This window comes from Leptodactylus fuscus, chromosome 3 (genome assembly GCF_031893055.1).
Source record: "Leptodactylus fuscus isolate aLepFus1 chromosome 3, aLepFus1.hap2, whole genome shotgun sequence".
NCBI lineage: Eukaryota > Metazoa > Chordata > Amphibia > Anura > Leptodactylidae > Leptodactylus > Leptodactylus fuscus.
Genome location: NC_134267.1, coordinates 224677641 through 224696311, shown reverse-complemented (window position 1 = coordinate 224696311; position 18671 = coordinate 224677641). Strand labels below are relative to the sequence as shown.

General features: G+C 38.0%; 1 protein-coding gene across 1 annotated transcript in view; it reads left to right on the top strand.

Annotated features, from left to right (window-relative positions):
• Positions 1 to 17459, top strand: part of LOC142198580 (meprin A subunit alpha-like) — a 32142-nt gene extending 14683 nt beyond the window's left edge. Inside the window, exons 6-13 of the mRNA XM_075269608.1 lie at positions 6552 to 6669; positions 7508 to 7683; positions 10852 to 11073; positions 11822 to 11971; positions 12635 to 12850; positions 14058 to 14531; positions 15833 to 16003; positions 17350 to 17459. Of these exons, the coding sequence (XP_075125709.1) occupies positions 6552 to 6669; positions 7508 to 7683; positions 10852 to 11073; positions 11822 to 11971; positions 12635 to 12850; positions 14058 to 14531; positions 15833 to 16003; positions 17350 to 17459 (1637 nt within the window). The remainder of the gene's footprint in view (positions 1 to 6551; positions 6670 to 7507; positions 7684 to 10851; positions 11074 to 11821; positions 11972 to 12634; positions 12851 to 14057; positions 14532 to 15832; positions 16004 to 17349) is intronic.
• The last annotated feature ends 1212 nt before the right edge of the window (positions 17460 to 18671 follow it).

Genomic DNA, 18671 nt, shown 5'->3' with positions numbered 1-18671 from the left:
TATCTATCTATCTATCTATCTATCCATCCATCTCCTATCTATCTATCTATCTATCTATCTATCCATCTATCTATCATCTATCTCTCTCTCTATCTACTATCTCTATCTATCTATCTATCTATCTATCCATCTATCTATCTATCTATCTATCTATCTATCTATCATCTATCTCTCTATCTACTATCTCTATCTATCTATCTATCTATCTATCTATCTCCTATCTATCTATCTATCTATCTATCTATCTATCTATCTATCCATCTATCTATCATCTATCTCTCTCTCTATCTACTATCTCTATCTATCTATCTATCTATCTATCTATCTATCTATCTATCTATCTATCTATCTATCTATCTATCTACTATATCTATCTATCTATCTATCTATCTATCTATCTATCTATCTATCTATCTATCTCCTATCTATCTATCTATCTATCTATCTATCTATCTATCCATCTATCTATCATCTATCTCTCTCTATCTACTATCTCTATCTATCTATCTATCTATCTATCTATCTATCTATCTATCCATCTCCTATCTATCTATCTATCTATCTATCTATCTATCTATCCATCTATCATCTATCTCTCTCTCTATCTACTATCTCTATCTATCTATCTATCTATCTATCTATCTATCTATCTATCTATCTATCTCCTATCTATCTATCTATCTATCTATCTATCTCCTATCTATCTATCTATCTATCTATCCATCCATCTCCTATCTATCTATCTATCTATCTATCTATCTATCTATCCATCCATCTCCTATCTATCTATCTATCTATCTATCTATCTATCTATCTATCTATCCATCTATCTATCATCTATCTCTCTCTCTATCTACTATCTCTATCTATCTATCTATCTATCTATCTATCTATCTATCTATCTATCTATCTATCCATCTATCTATCTATCTATCTATCTATCTATCTATCTATCATCTATCTCTCTATCTACTATCTCTATCTATCTATCTATCTATCTCCTATCTATCTATCTATCTATCTATCTATCTATCTATCTATCTATCCATCTATCTATCATCTATCTCTCTCTCTATCTACTATCTCTATCTATCTATCTATCTATCTATCTATCTATCTATCTATCTATCTATCTATCTATCTACTATATCTATCTATCTATCTATCTATCTATCTCCTATCTATCTATCTATCTATCTATCTATCTATCTATCTATCTATCTATCCATCTATCTATCATCTATCTCTCTCTCTATCTACTATCTCTATCTATCTATCTATCTATCTATCTATCTATCTATCCATCTCCTATCTATCTATCTATCTATCTATCTATCCATCTATCATCTATCTCTCTCTCTATCTACTATCTCTATCTATCTATCTATCTATCTATCTATCTATCTATCTCCTATCTATCTATCTATCTATCTATCTATCCATCCATCTCCTATCTATCTATCTCCTATCTATCTATCTATCTATCTATCTATCTATCTATCTCCTATCTATCTATCTATCTATCTATCTATCTATCCATCTCCTATCTATCTATCTATCTCCTATCTATCTATCTATCTATCTATCTATCTATCCATCCATCTCCTATCTATCTATCTATCTATCTATCTATCTATCCATCTCCTATCTATCTATCTATCTATCTATCTATCTATCTATCCATCTATCTATCATCTATCTCTCTATCTACTATCTCTATCTATCTATCTATCTATCTATCTATCTATCTATCTATCTCCTATCTATCTATCTATCTATCTATCTATCTCCTATCTATCTATCTATCTATCTATCTATCCATCTATCTATCATCTATCTCTCTCTCTATCTACTATCTCTATCTATCTATCTATCTATCTATCTATCTATCTATCGCCTATCTATCTATCTATCTATCTATCTATCTATCTATCATCTATCTCTCTCTATCCACTATCTCTATCTATCTATCTATCTATCTATCTATCTATCTATCTCCTATCTATCTACCATCTATCTATCTATCCATCTCCTATCTATCTATCTATCTATCTATCTATCTATCTATCCATCTCCTATCTATCTATCTATCTATCTATCTATCTCCTATCTATCTATCTATCTATCTATCTATCTATCTATCTATCCATCCATCTCCTATCTATCTATCTCCTATCTATCTATCTATCTATCTATCTATCTATCTATCCATCTCCTATCTATCTATCTATCTATCTATCTATCTATCTCCTATCTATCTATCTATCTATCTATCTATCTATCTATCTATCTATCCATCCATCTCCTATCTATCTATCTATCTCCTATCTATCTATCTATCTATCTATCTATCTATCTATCCATCCATCTCCTATCTATCTATCTATCTATCTATCTATCTATCCATCTCCTATCTATCTATCTATCTATCTATCCATCTATCTATCATCTATCTCTCTCTCTATCTACTATCTCTATCTATCTATCTATCTATCTATCTATCTATCTATCTTCTATCTATCTATCTATCTATCTATCTATCTATCTCCTATCTATCTATCTATCTATCTATCTATCTATCCATCTATCTATCATCTATCTCTCTATCTACTATCTCTATCTATCTATCTATCTATCTATCTATCTATCTATCTATCTATCTCCTATCTATCTATCTATCTATCTATCTATCTATCTATCTATCCATCTATCTATCATCTATCTCTCTCTCTATCTACTATCTCTATCTATCTATCTATCTATCTATCTATCTATCTATCTATCTATCTATCTATCTCTCTCTCTATCTACTATATCTATCTATCTATCTATCTATCTCCTATCTATCTATCTATCTATCTATCTATCTATCTATCTATCTCCTATCTATCTATCTATCTATCTATCTATCTCCTATCTATCTATCTATCTATCTATCTATCTATCCATCTATCTATCTATCATCTATCTCTCTCTCTATCTACTATCTCTATCTATCTATCTATCTATCTATCTATCTATCCATCTCCTATCTATCTATCTATCTATCTATCTATCTATCTATCTATCTATCTATCTATCTACCTATCCTATCTATCTATACTATCTATCTACCTCCTATCTATCTATCTATCTATCTATCTATCTATCTATCTATCCATCCATCTTCTATCTATCTATCTATCTATCTATCTATCCATCTCCTATCTATCTATCTATCTATCTATCTATCTATCCATCTCCTATCTATCTATCTATCTATCTATCTATCTGCTATCTATCTATCTATCTATCTATCTATCTATCTATCCTATCTATCTATCTCCTATCTATCTATCTATCTATCTATCTATCTATCTATCTATCTATCTATCTCATATCTATCTATCTATCTATCTATCTATCTATCCTATCTATCCTATCTATCTATACTATCTATCTACTATCTATCTATCTATCTATCTATCTATCTATCTATCTATCCATCCATCCATCTTCTATCTATCTATCTATCTATCTATCTATCTATCTATCTATCCATCTCCTATCTATCTATCTATCTATCTATCTATCTATCCATCCATCTATCTATCTATCTATCATCTATCTCTCTCTCTATCTACTATCTCTATCTATCTATCTCTCTCTCTATCTACTATCTCTATCTATCTATCTATCTATCTATCTATCTATCTCCTATCTATCTATCTATCTATCTATCTATCTATCTATCTCCTATCTATCTATCTATCTATCTATCTATCTATCCATCTATCTATCTATCTATCATCTATCTCTCTCTCTATCTACTATCTCTATCTATACTATCTATCTACCTCCTATCTATCTATCTATCTATCTATCTATCTATCTATCTATCTATCCATCCATCTTCTATCTATCTATCTATCTATCTATCTATCTATCTATCTATCTATCTATCCATCTCCTATCTATCTATCTATCTATCTATCTATCTATCCATCTCCTATCTATCTATCTATCTATCTATCTATCTATCTATCTATCTATCTATCTACCTATCCTATCTATCTATACTATCTATCTACCTCCTATCTATCTATCTATCTATCTATCTATCTATCTATCCATCCATCTTCTATCTATCTATCTATCTATCTATCCATCTCCTATCTATCTATCTATCTATCTATCTATCTATCTATCTATCTATCCATCTCCTATCTATCTATCTATCTATCTATCTATCTGCTATCTATCTATCTATCTATCTATCTATCTATCCTATCTATCTATCTCCTATCTATCTATCTATCTATCTATCTATCTATCTATCTCATATCTATCTATCTATCTATCTATCTATCTATCTATCTATCCTATCTATCCTATCTATCTATACTATCTATCTACTATCTATCTATCTATCTATCTATCTATCTATCTATCTATCCATCCATCCATCTTCTATCTATCTATCTATCTATCTATCTATCTATCTATCTATCTATCCATCTCCTATCTATCTATCTATCTATCTATCTATCTATCTATCTATCCATCCATCTATCTATCTATCTATCATCTATCTCTCTCTCTATCTACTATCTCTATCTATCTATCTCTCTCTCTATCTACTATCTCTATCTATCTATCTATCTATCTATCTATCTATCTATCTCCTATCTATCTATCTATCTATCTATCTATCTATCTCCTATCTATCTATCTATCTATCTATCTATCTATCTATCTATCTATCCATCTATCTATCTATCTATCATCTATCTCTCTCTCTATCTACTATCTCTATCTATCTATCTATCTATCTATCTATCTATCTATCTATCTCCTATCTATCTATCTATCTATCTATCTTCTATCTATCTATCTATCTATCTATCCATCTCCTATCTATCTATCTATCTATCTATCTATCTATCTATCTATCTATCTGCTATCTATCTATCTATCTATCTATCCTATCTATCTATCTCCTATCTATCTATCTATCTATCTATCTATCTATCTATCTATCTATCTATCTATCTATCTATCTCCTATCTATCTATCTATCTATCTATCTATCCTATCTATCTATACTATCTATCTACCTCCTATCTATCTATCTATCTATCTATCTATCTATCTATCTATCTATCTATTTATCTATCTATCTATCTATCTATCTATCTATCTATCCATCCATCCATCTTCTATCTATCTATCTATCTATCTATCTATCTATCCATCTCCTATCTATCTATCTATCTATCTATCTGCTATCTATCTATCTATCTATCTATCTATCCTATCTATCTATCTCCTATCTATCTATCTATCTATCTATCTATCTCCTATCTATCTATCTATCTATCTATCTATCTATCTATCTATCTATCCTATCTATCTATACTATCTATCTACCTCCTATCTATCTATCTATCTATCTATCTATCTATCTATCTATCTATCTATCCATCCATCCATCTTCTATCTATCTATCTATCTATCTATCTATCTATCTATCTATCTATCCATCTCCTATCTATCTATCTATCTATCTATCTATCTATCTATCTATCTATCCTATCTATCTATCTCCTATCTATCTATCTATCTATCTATCTCATATCTATCTATCTATCTATCTATCTATCTATCTATCTATCTATCTCTCTATCTATCCTATCTATCTATACTATCTATCTACCTCCTATCTATCTATCTATCTATCTATCTATCTATCTATCTATCTATCTATCTATCCATCCATCCATCTTCTATCTATCTATCTATCTATCTATCTATCTATCTATCTATCTATCTATCCATCTCCTATCTATCTATCTATCTATCTATCTATCTATCTATCTATCTGCTATCTATCTATCTATCTATCTATCTATCTATCTATCTATCTATCCCATCTATCTATCTCCTATCTATCTATCTATCTATCTATCTATCTATCTATCTATCTATCTCCTATCTATCTATCTATCTATCTATCTATCTATCTATCTATCCTATCTATCTATACTATCTATCTACCTCCTATCTATCTATCTATCTATCTATCTATCTATCTATCTATCTATCTATCTATCTATCCATCCATCTTCTATCTATCTATCTATCTATCTATCTATCTATCCATCTCCTATCTATCTATCTATCTATCTATCTATCTATCTATCCATCTCCTATCTATCTATCTATCTATCTATCTATCTATCTGCTATCTATCTATCTATCTATCTATCTATCTATCTATCTATCTCCTATCTATCTATCTATCTATCTATCTATCTATCTATCTATCTCATATCTATCTATCTATCTATCTATCTATCTATCTATCTATACTATCTATCTACCTCCTATCTATCTATCTCCTATCTATCTATCTCCTATCTATCTATCTATCTATCTATCTATCTATCTATCTATCTATCTATCTATCTATCTCCTATCTATCTATCTATCTATCTATCTATCTATCTATCTATCTTATATCTGTCAGCATTTTTATATATTTATATTTTTATGTATATTTTGATTTTCAGACCTGAATGCCAAGGGTGTCATTCTTAAAGCCTTTGAATTTTTTCGTCTGAAGTCTTGCCTGGATTTTAAACCTTATGAAGGAGAATCAACTTTTTTACATTTTCAGAAGTTGTCGGGGTATGTCACCATCTGCATCATTTAAGGAATTTATAGTTACCCTCTGCTTTTCCAAAAAAAAAGTCATATTTATGTAATTTTAGTGGTAGATATTGACTAGTTGGTAGGGTCAAGCTCTGTGAAGTATATCCATAACAACCATAGCCATAAGGCTGGGTTCACATCTGTGCCAGAGTTGAAAATCGCTGGATAAAAAAGTGCTGCAAGGGGGAACACGGTGGCTCAGTGGTTAGCATTGTAGCCTTGCAGCGCTGGAGTCCTGGAGTGCAAATCCTGCCAGGAACAACATCTGCAAGGAGTTTGTATGTTCTCCCTGTGTTTGCATGGATTTCCTCCCATTCTACAAAGACATACTGATAGGAAGGAAAATAAAAGTACATTGTGATCCCTTAATGGGGCTCACAATCTACATTAAAAAAAAGTGCTACAAGTCTACAGAAGGGGAAGCACAGGGATCGGTAAGTAAATATGGCCTGTTACCTGCTGGGGTTACTCCAGAAGGTAACGGCCTATTAAAAAAAACAACATCAGGGGTCCACTGGGCCCCTTAATGTCTCGGGCCCAGTGGCAGCTCCTACCCCTGACCCTGAGAATTATGCTATTTATACAAATCCGTTCAACTATTCTAAAGATATAGACCCTTTTAGTGTTGATGCAAATTATGGTCTACTAGCCAAGTGGGCAGTAACCCTATGGTTTCTCTATGGGCAGGATCTCTTGGTTAGTAGATCCTAATTTACATAAAAGCCAACAGAGCTTATATCTTTGGAACGACTGAACGGATTTAGATAAACGATAATTCTATTTGTAGATACAAAGTATATTTTTTATTTTGAAGGTGCTGGTCCTATGTTGGAGACTTTCGTACAGGTCAGAACCTTTCCATAGGCAGTGGCTGTGACCATAAAGCCATTGTAGAACATGAGGTTCTTCACGCTCTGGGATTCTACCATGAGCAATCAAGAAGTGACCGAGATAACTATGTGCAAATCTGGTGGGATGAAATCACTCCGGGTAAATTTTATCTCAAGTAAACTAGTTCTTCGTGGGGTTCTTCTCTTTAGGGTGAAAATTGTATAGTATATGTGTTCAGAGTAGGTACATGAGCCTGTGTAAAGGTACCAGAATATAAAGGGTTAATACAAAAAAGAAAATTCCAAGAATAGGATGTTGGGTAATGCAAGGTGACTTTTGATATACTAAAGATGTACACTTAAAGGGATACAGATATTATTGACATCTATCCCTCTATGTATGGAGGAGCATTAGATATATAGTTATATAGTTTTACAGTGGGTATGGAAAGTATTCAGACCCCTTTGAATTTTTCACTCTTTGTTTCATTGCAGCCATTTGCTAAAACAAAAAAGTTCATTTTATTTCTCATTAATGGACACTCAGCCCCATCTTGACAGAAAGAAAACAGAAATGTAGATATTTTTGCAAGTTTATTAACCCCTTAGCGACCCTTGACGTAACTGTACGTCATGGGTCGCATGGGGATGTATGGAGCGAGCTCACACGCTGAGCTCGCTCCATACACGGCAGATGCCGGCTGTATAATACAGCCAGGACCTGCCACTAACAGCAGCGGTCGGTGCCCGAGCCGATCGCTGCTGTTAACCCTTTACACACTGCGGTCAAACGCGACCGCAGCGTGTAAACAGCGCAGGCGGCATGGGCGCCGCCATGTTTCCCCGATCGCCGCCCTCCTGAACGTCACATGAGGGCGGTGATCGGTTGCTATGACAGCCGGAAGCCTATTGAAGGCTTCCAGGCTTGTCTCTGCACTAGATCTATTAGACGAGGCCAGAGGCAGCCTCTAATAGAAGTGCTGGGATTTTCCTATTCACTGCAATACTGTAGTATTGCAGTGAATAGTATGGGCGATCAGACCCCCTAGGTTTCAAGGTACCTAAGGGGTCTGATCATAAATGTAACAGAAGAAAAAAAAAAGTTTTTAAAAGTATTAAAAAAATAAAAAAAATATAAAAGTTCAAATCACCCCCCTTTCCCTAGATTAGCTATAAAAGTAATTAAAGAACATTAAACATAAACATATTAGGTATCCCCGCGCTCCAAAATGCCCGAACTATTAGAATATTAAAACATTTATCCCGTACTGCGAACAACGTAGCGGCAAAAAAAATAAAAACAGCCAAAAAGCGTTTTTTTCAACACTTTGCCTCTTATAAAAAATTGAATAAAAAGTGAGCAAACCATCAGATCTTTCCCCAAATGGTATCAATAGAAACGTCATCCTGTCCCGCATAAAAAGACACCACAACCAGCTCCATACATGGAAATATGAAAAAGTTACAGGTGTTAGAACATGATGACACAATTTTTTTTTTCTATTTTGCAAAGTTTATCATTTTTTTAAAAGTATCAAAACATTTCAAATACTATATAAATTTGGTATCACCGCGTTCGTACTGACACGTAGAACACAGGTAACATGTCATTTGTACCAAACAGTGAACGCTGTAAAAATTAAACCCATAAGAAAATGGCGCAAATGCATTTTTTCTCCAATTGCACCTCATTCTGAATTTTTTTCCAGCTTCCCAGTACATTGCACAGCATATTGAATGGTGCCATTACAAAGTACAATTTGTCCCGCAAACAATAAGCCATCATGTGACTCTGTGAACTGAAAAATGAAAAAGTTATGGCTCTTGAAATGTGAGGAGGGAAAAACGAAAATGCGAAACCAAAAAATGGCCTGGTCCTTAAGGGGTTAAAAAAAAACAAAAAAACAAACCTGAAATATCACATTGTCATAAGTATGCAGATTCTTTGCTATGATACTCATATTTAACTCACATGCTGTCCATTTCCTTCTGATCCTCCTTGAGATGGTTCTACTCCTTCTTTGGAGTCCAGATGTGTTTAATTAAACTGGACTTCATTAGGAAAGGAGCACATCTGTCTATATAAGACTTCACAGGGCATGTCAGGGCAGATGAGAATCATGAAGTCAAAGGAACTGCCCAAGGAGCTCAGAGACAGAATTGTGGCAAAGCACAGATCTGGCCAAGGCTACAAAAGAATTTCTGCAGCACTCAAGGTTCCTAAGAACACAGTGATCTCCTTAATTGGAAGTAGTTTGGGATGACCAGAACTCTTCCTAGACCTGGGTGTCGTGGGAGAAAAGCCTTGATGAGAAAGGTAAAGAAGAACCCAAAGATCACTGTGACTGAGCTCCAGAGATGCAGTAGGGAGATGGGAGAAAATTCCACAAAGTCACCTATCACTGCAGCTCTCCAGCAGTCGGGGCTTTATGGCAGAGTGGCCTGAAGGAAGCCTCTCCTCAGTGCAGGACATATGAAAGCCCACATAGAGTTTGCCAAAAAACACATGAAGGACTCCCAGACAATGAGAAATAAGATTCTCTGGTCTGACATTTTGGCGTTAATTCTAAGCAGTATGTGTGGAGAAAACCAGGCGCTGCTCATCACCTGCCCAATACAACCCAACAGTGACACATGGTGGTGGCGGCATCAGGCTATGGGGTGTTTTTCAGCTGCAGGGACAGGACAACTGGTTGCAATTGAAGGAAAGATGAATGCGGCCAAGCACAGAGATATCCTGGAAGAAAACCTCTCCCAGAGTGCTCTGGACCTCAGACTGGGCAGAAGGTTCACCTTCCAACAAGACAATGACCCTAAGCACACAGCTAAAATAACAAAGGAGCGGCTTCAGAACCTCTCTGTGACCATTCTTGACTGGCCCAGGCAAAACCCTGACCTAAACCCTAAACTCCATCTCTGGACAGACCTGATAATGGCTGTCCACCAACATTCACCATCCAACCTGACGGAACTGAAGAAGATCTGCAAGAAAGAATGGCAGAGGATCCCCAAATCCAGATGGGAAAAACTTGTTGCATCGTTCCCAAGAAGACTCCTGGCTCCTAGCTCAAAAGGGGCAAATACTCAATACTGAGCAAAGGGTCTGAATACTTATGACCCTGTGATATTTCAGTTTTTCTTTTTTAATAAATTTGCAAAAATATCTACATTTCTGTTTTTTCTGTCAAGATGGGGCTGAGTGTACCTTTATGAAAAATAAAATGAACTTTTTTGATTTTAGCAAATGGCTGCAATGAAACAAAGAGTGAAAACTTAAAGGGGTCTGAATACTTTCCGTACCCGCTGTACATTGATTGTTTTTTTTCAGGCATGGAGTACAACTTCGACACGTATGATGACACGCACATAACAGATCTGAACACTCCATATGACTACGAGTCTGTCATGCACTATGGTCCCTATTCTTTCAACAAGGACCCCAATGTCCCAACCATTACCGCCAAGATTCCCGCTTTTAACAACATCATTGGACAACGTCTTGACTTTTCCACAATAGATTTGGAACGTCTGAACAGGATGTACGACTGCGGTACGTATAACAAGAGAACATATTTCCACATAAATAAAAGCTATGTTTGTCGAAGACTTTATAGCCTATCTATTGAGGGTTGGATCCACAGACTACTAATATCTAGGGTTGTACAGTCAACACCCTGACATGTATGAGGCACATAGAGACCTAGAGAAAGGTTGTAGGAGTTTTGGACAACCTTGCTCTCTCGTGAGTTACATATTTACATATGCAAAGTAAGACACCAGAGATGGTTCATAACAAACTTTCCAAAAAATTTGGGTTTGGCCAAACTCTAAATTTTTGGAGTTTTGCCAACCACATATCACTGTTATACTCTGGGGTCTCTTTGAACTGAGGAGTATGATAAGTAGAGTCTCGGGAACATGTGGAAACATAATGTCCACTGATATATTCCCACACCACTCCTGGGCTCCCTTGTGGTTCTCTTTGGTTATCTCCCAGGGTCTTCCGGTCTTCTGGGTGACATCACTGGCCCTGCGGAGGGCTCCCTTGCATCAAAGTGTCATGACTTTAGCAGTCTCCACGTGATCACTTAATTTCCCTGGCGCCCATGATGTAACCTAGGAGGCCAGAAGAGACCAGAATGTGACTGGAAAGGACTACAAGAGACCAGACATCACAAAGGGATGCAGAGAATTCCCCTTGTCATATTTCTAGCTTAAGTATATAAAGATCATTAGAAATTTCTCTATAAAGTTCAATATTATTACTAGTTTCAGCTAATTTCATTGTTCCTTCACAGCCGCTCCCCTCATTCTCTTGGACCAATGCTCCTTTGAGGTCATCAACATTTGTGGAATGGTCCAGGCAACCAACGATGATGATGACTGGATCCATGAACTGGGTTCTTCAAATACATCCAACGATCACACCTTAGCTGGCCGATGCAGAGGTAAGATATTCCAACTGCTGAGTCTTACACAACCCCATAAGAAGTCAACCTTTGAGCAGAAGAGTGTGGTGTCCCCAAGTGTCTTTTGGACAGTACTGATGATAGTATAAACCCAGTAACAGATTTAGTAGCTTGATATTGTCTTCCTCTGTAGCCTTCTTCTTGTCTTGGTCTGGGTGTCCTCCTCTTGCTCTTACTATCCTTGCAATATTTCTATGAATACACGCTGGTCAGTATTTCCATATGTAAACGTATATAGATGAATAATTGATGGGGGTCCAACCTTCAGGATCTCCAATGATTAGCAAAACAAAATGGCCATGGCCCCATCATTGAGTGGCCGTGCCTGGTACTGCAACTTATCCCCATACACCTAAATGGGCCAGGCTGCAGAACCAGACACCGTCACACCGGAGTGTGCTGCTGAATATCTTGAGTCTAGGGCATCTGACACCCCCCCCCTCCATTGATTACAAATATTTGGTCTATCCTAAGGTTAAACTATCAATTAGAATAATCCTACAAAGCTAATTTAAAGGGATAGTCCCAATGAATGAGTTTATATAACATTGCGTATTGTAAGAGACGCCCAGAAGTCAGCAGCATTTACTATGTTCACGAAGAAAATGTAATTTTTCTTTTTGCAATTTTTTTTTTTTTCAGATGCAGGGTACTTTATGTACTTTCAGACCAACTCTGGGGAAATTGGCCGCACCGCTGTCCTAGAGTCCCGAATTCTGTGTCCTAAACGGACTGAACAGTGCTTGGAGTTTTTTTACAAGATGAATGGAAGTCCACAAGACAGACTGGCCATCTGGATCCGCCTAGACAATAGCACTGGAGATGGTAGAAGGCAGAAGAAAATCCACACGATTTATGGTAAAGTCATGGGAGTGTATGGAAGATTTAAGTGGACATACAGTGGTGAAAAAAGTATTTAGTCAGCACCAATTGTGCAAGTTCCACCACTTATAAAGATAAGGTCGGCCTGTAATTGACATCATAGGTAGACCTCAACTAGGAAAGACAACATGAGAAAACAAATCCAGAAAATCACATAGTCTGGTTTGGAAATAATCTATTTGCAAATTATGGTGGAAAATAAGTATTTGGTCAATAACAAAAGTTCATCTCCGTCCTTTGTTATATGTCCTTTGTTGGCAATGACAGAGTCAGACGTCTTCTGTAAGTCTTCACAAGCTTGGCACACACTGTTGTTGGTATGTTGGCCCATTCCTCCATGCAGATCTCCTCTAGAGCAGTGATGTTTTGGGGCTATCACTGGGCAACACGGACTTTCAACTCCCTCCAATGGTTTTCTATAGGGTTGAGATCTGGAGACTGGCTAGGCCACTCCAGGACCTTGAAATGATTCTTATGGAGCCATTCGTTGCCCTGGCGGTGTTCTTGGGATCATTGTCATGCTGAAAGACCCAGCCAGGTTTCATCTTAAATGCCCTTGCTGATGGGAGGAGGTTTGCGCTCAAAATCTCAGGATACATGGCCCCATTCATTTTTTCATGTACACGGATCAGTGGTCCTGGTCCCTTTGAAAAGAAATAACCCCAAAGCATGATGTTTCCACCCCCATGCTTCACAGTAGGTCTGGTGTTCTTTGGATTCAACTCAGTATTCTTTCTCCACCAAAAGCAATTAGTTTCTACCAAACAATTCTACTTTGGTTTCATCAGACCATATGACATTCTTCCAATACTCTTCTGGATCATCCAAATGCTCTCTAGCAAACTTCAGACGGGCCCGGACATGTACTGGCTTAAGCAGTGGGACACGTCTGGCACTGCAGGATCTGAGTCCCTGGCGGCGTAGTGTGTTACTGATGGTAGCCTTTGTTACATTGGTCCCAGCTCTCTGCAGGTCATTCACTAGGTCCCCCCCTAGTTCTGGGATTTTTTCTCACCGTTCTTGTGTTCATTTTGACCCCATCGGTTGAGATCTTGCGTGGAGCCCCAATTCGCAATTGGTGGCTGACTAAATACTTTTTTCCCCACTGTAGCTGTGGGGTGGAAGGAATGAGGCAGAAAAGAAAATAGGTTCAGGCGACTGAATTATCTGTTTCCCAATTTAGGTGATGCCGACCAAAACTGGAAGATTGCACATGTGCCCCTGAACGCAGATAAAAAATTCCACTATGTGTTCCAAGGCATACAAGGAGATAATACAACCACTAGTGGCGGTATTATTATTGATGACATCATTCTATCCGAACTCCCCTGCCCTAACGCCGTGTGGACCATCCATAACTTCAGCCAGGTCCTTGCCAACACTGTCAAAGGAAAACGACTTGTCAGTCCTTGTTTCACCAACCCTGAAGGCTACAGATATGGTATTAGTCTCCATCCCAATGGACAATTTTCATCCAATTCCATTGGATACACCGGGATTTCATTTCACCTGTGCAGTGGACACGATGACACAATGTTGAACTGGCCAGTTCTAAACCACCAGGTTATTATAGATGTGTTGGATCAAGATCCAGATATCCGTCTGAGGATGTCTAGTAGCCGAACCTTCACAACATTGGCAAGTCATATAATACCTTGTAAGTAATTGGTTCTTCACCAAGTGTATATACGTAGATGTACTTATTACATCATTACTACCAGGGCTGCATTTTCTACTGTATTATTCTGCTTTTACAAAGAAGAATCCCTTTTTGTGCTGATGGTGAGGCCTTGTTTTGTCTAGACATAGTGGATACCATTACTAGACTAGACATATAAAGATGTTCAGATAGATCATTGTATGCCTGACCATTGATTATAGTAACAAAGTCACCCTTAATGCCATCTTTTGTCCTACCTAAATCTTCCTAAAACTGCAACCAACTGTACAGTGTTTGTCTTTACATCTGCACCCTTTTTGTTTTAATGTTCTATTATGCTCCATAGTTGCCCTTACACACAATATTATGCCCCATTGTGGACCACACATGAACTATTATTATACTCTCCAACCCCAGAGTATAATGTTCGGAGACCCATGGGAGGATATAAACATAAAAAACATGGCTACCTACCTCTCCTGGGCTACAGCGCACTCCCCGCTGATGTCAACCATCTTCAATAATGGAAGAGATGTCACTTGAGCAGGGCTTGCGTTGCAATGCATAATGACGCAAGCCTGATCCATGTAATGTCTGGGACGCCATCAAGTAGGCCCAAAGCCTTCTGGAGCGCAGGAGAGGTAAGTAACAGAGTTTTTTATGTTCCCTCACCTCTCCTAGTCCTCCGATCATTATACTCGGGGAGTCTGAAAAGACCACCAGGTATAATGATAGCGGTGTTCGTGGGTTTCACAGGCCCGTGGCCTTACTTACTGATCCCAGCTTCTGCTACCAACTGCCTCCGCAGAAGGGGAAGCACTGGAAGCCGTGAGCTGGAGCCAGGGTCGGTAAGTAAATAGGGCCCACTATCTGCTGGGGTAACTCCAGAAGGTAACGGCGTATTAAAAAAAAAAAAAAAATCAGTGGTGGTAATGGCTGCCACTGGGCCCCCTAATGTCCTGGACCCTGTATCAGCCACTACCACTGGTCATTCCCTGTAGTTACGTCCCTGGTCATCCCCTGTTCAGGATCCTCATCTCTTTGGGCAAGAGCAGTAACAAAGAGCATCTCTCACTTTGGAGGACCAGTCCTTTCCTGCATTACACAGACATTACATTGATTTAAATGGACACTTTGTAATGCTTACTTTCACCTGTGGTGGCGCTGCAGGAAAATTGAACACATAACAAAGGTTATAGGATATCTTCAATATTAAACAGCTTATTGTAGGAATTGTAATTTTTATGTCAAAAAATGCCTCTACAATTGCAACATCTTACTACTTTCCTTCTCCATAGCCTTAAACATGTCTGTATGGCAGAGACCTTCTTCAATTGGATCTTGGGATCCTTCCTGTAACTGCTACCGGTCCATAGACTTCGGCTGGGCAACTTTCATCTCTCACTTCGATTTACAGCGCAGGAGTTTTCTGAAAAATGATGATCTGATCTTGTTTGCGGATTTTGTGGGTAGGTCTATATAATATAGGATCTCATGGAAGTGAGAACAATAGGTAGGAATGTATAGGAATAAATCTAGTAGCCACAAACAAGGCCCATAAAGTGCAGTAAACCTGTATAGAGGGTGCTAAGACATTACATATATGAAGTTAAAACTGAATTACTGCTATAGTCACTATCTGTGTATAGATGTGAGGTTCTTAGTGAGCTATTTGATAAAATTGTGAGGACCCATCTGCCCCGAAAAGGTGATCTTATTCAGATAGGAACCTACACTATACAGACATACCTCTCTCGGGTCTGGGTTTAGGCCTACACAGTAGACTCAGGACAAGTAGGATCCAAATGTCTAATAAAAATAGCTTTGGGCATATACAGTGTTGGCCAAAAGCATTGGCACCCCTGCAATTCTGTAGCCTTGAGATTGCTCATGCTTCCTCACAATTTTGCTTCTCAAGTCCTCAGACAGTTCTTTGGTCTTCTTTCTTTTCTACATGCTCAATGTGGTACACACAAGGATACAGGACAGAGGTTGAGTCAACTTTAATCCATTTCAACTGGCTGCAAGTGTGATTTAGTTATTGCCACCACCTGTTAGGTGCCTCAGGTAAGTAACAGGTGCTGTTAATTACACAAATTAGAGAAACATCACATGATTTTTCAAACAATGCCAATACTTTTGTCCACCCCTTTTTTACGTTTGGTGTGGAATTATATCCAATTTGGCTTTTTGACTATTCTTTTTGTGGTTTTCCATTGAAGACAAATTAAATGAAGATAATACCAAAGAATTTGTGATTGCAATCATTTTCTGGAAGAAAATAAATATTATTTGACAGAATTGCAGGGGTGCCAATGCTACAATACTCTAGATCAGGGGTCCTCAAACTGGCATGGGCATGCGGCCCGCCAAGCACTTCTGTCTGGCCCCGCTGACAACGCCAGCAGGCGTGCATTTATAATGAAGTTCCTGCGGAGCTCGGGCCAGGCCATGGAGCGCACTTCACTTTACCTTTTGGAGGGCACCGCTCCCGATGTCTGTGCGACCTGCTCTGCCTCCGGCCCACTTTTAAAAAGTTTGAGGACCCCTGCTCTAGATGAATTGCAAGTCCAACATGGAGGAGGCCCAATGCTAAAGACAAAAAGTCACTTGCAAATTGTGGGTGTCCAACCTCTCTTGGGCCAGCGCATGCACTGGTCTGTTCTTTTCATCTCGGGTCTGGAAGAGTCAGAGATCAAGCTTGGAAGTGTCTAGAACTTGCTCTTTGATGAGTAAGCCTTTGGTCCTCTCAAACAAGGACATCTGAATTTTGGAGATTATACCTTACTCTACATGTTTCCACTCTATCCTACAGATCTGACCCACCTCATGAAGACAGAAGTTCCTATACGGCCAACCACAACTTTAGCGGATGAAGAGGAAAGACATGAGCGGGAGAGACGTTCCCGGAGCTCCGGTGGTTAGCTCTGGTATTGAACAGCGCTGGCCAATATCGAATCAATCTGATCTGGACATTTTCTCTTCTAACTGGGAGTCATTATTTATCAACTTATATATCTTCTAAGGAATCTTTAAGAGAGGGAAATGCGTAGAGATTGTGACTAAGCAGACATAGAAGGGCTCTATATATCTAAGGTGCCTTATGTAGTGGATATTGGGGGGCACTATATATCTAAATTGCCACCTAGGGCTTGCATTTTGTCTTTTCACCAACCACTGGTCATTAATATCTACAGTATACTCCTGATCCTAGTAAGAATCTTGGAGTGTAGTCCAGGGTCTGGGGAACTTCTCTATACTCAGAGGGTAGTGGTTTATTCCACCACTAATATCTAACCAGTATTGATCAGTATTGAATCATGTGGCTGGACATTGGTGCTCTGTGGATAGGCTGACAATCGGATCCTGGAATTCATCCATAGGATCTTCAGCTATATTGATGTCCCAGATATTTCTATTATAGTTCGGGACATCAGTAGACATTCTAGGGGTACTCTTTTTGGCATAGTTGAACATCAAGATCCATGTTTGGGACTTATATAGAACTCCCGGGGGTAATATTTCTTGTCCTGGATTTCCACTCTAAGGGGGCATTCACACGGAGTAACGCTGGGCGTGTATTACAGCCGTACACGCCGGTGCTACGGCAGGCTGCCGAACACTTCCCATTCACTTCAATGGGAGCGCTCGTAAACGCTGCTGTTACAAGCGCTCCCATTGAAGTGAATGGGAAGTGTTTGGCAATCTGCTGTAACGCCGGCGTGTACGGCTGTGATACACGCCCGGCGTTACTCAGTGTGAATGACCCCTAGGTTCCATTTAGTTGACTTCGGTTATCATGAAGCGTAGTTTTACTTACTCTCACTTCCTGAGAGGTAACCGCGCTTCCTTTGTAGTGGAATAAAGCACTAGTAGTTCAAGAGTAACGGCTGGTTGTTCTCCTCTAAAGAACCAGATACTCTTGATGGAACCTTTATGGTTCTTTGATAGAGATATAAATATGGTTACGGCCCTGAGGTCGTATATGGGGTTCGCCTTCACCAAGCTGTAAGTGGACCTACAAAAAGTGAACTAGATTCACTAAAAAAACCTGGTGGGCGCACAATCCCTTGTGGATGGAATGATTGAAACCGATACTTGAATTACGGCAACGGTTTATTGAAGGACAAATTTGAG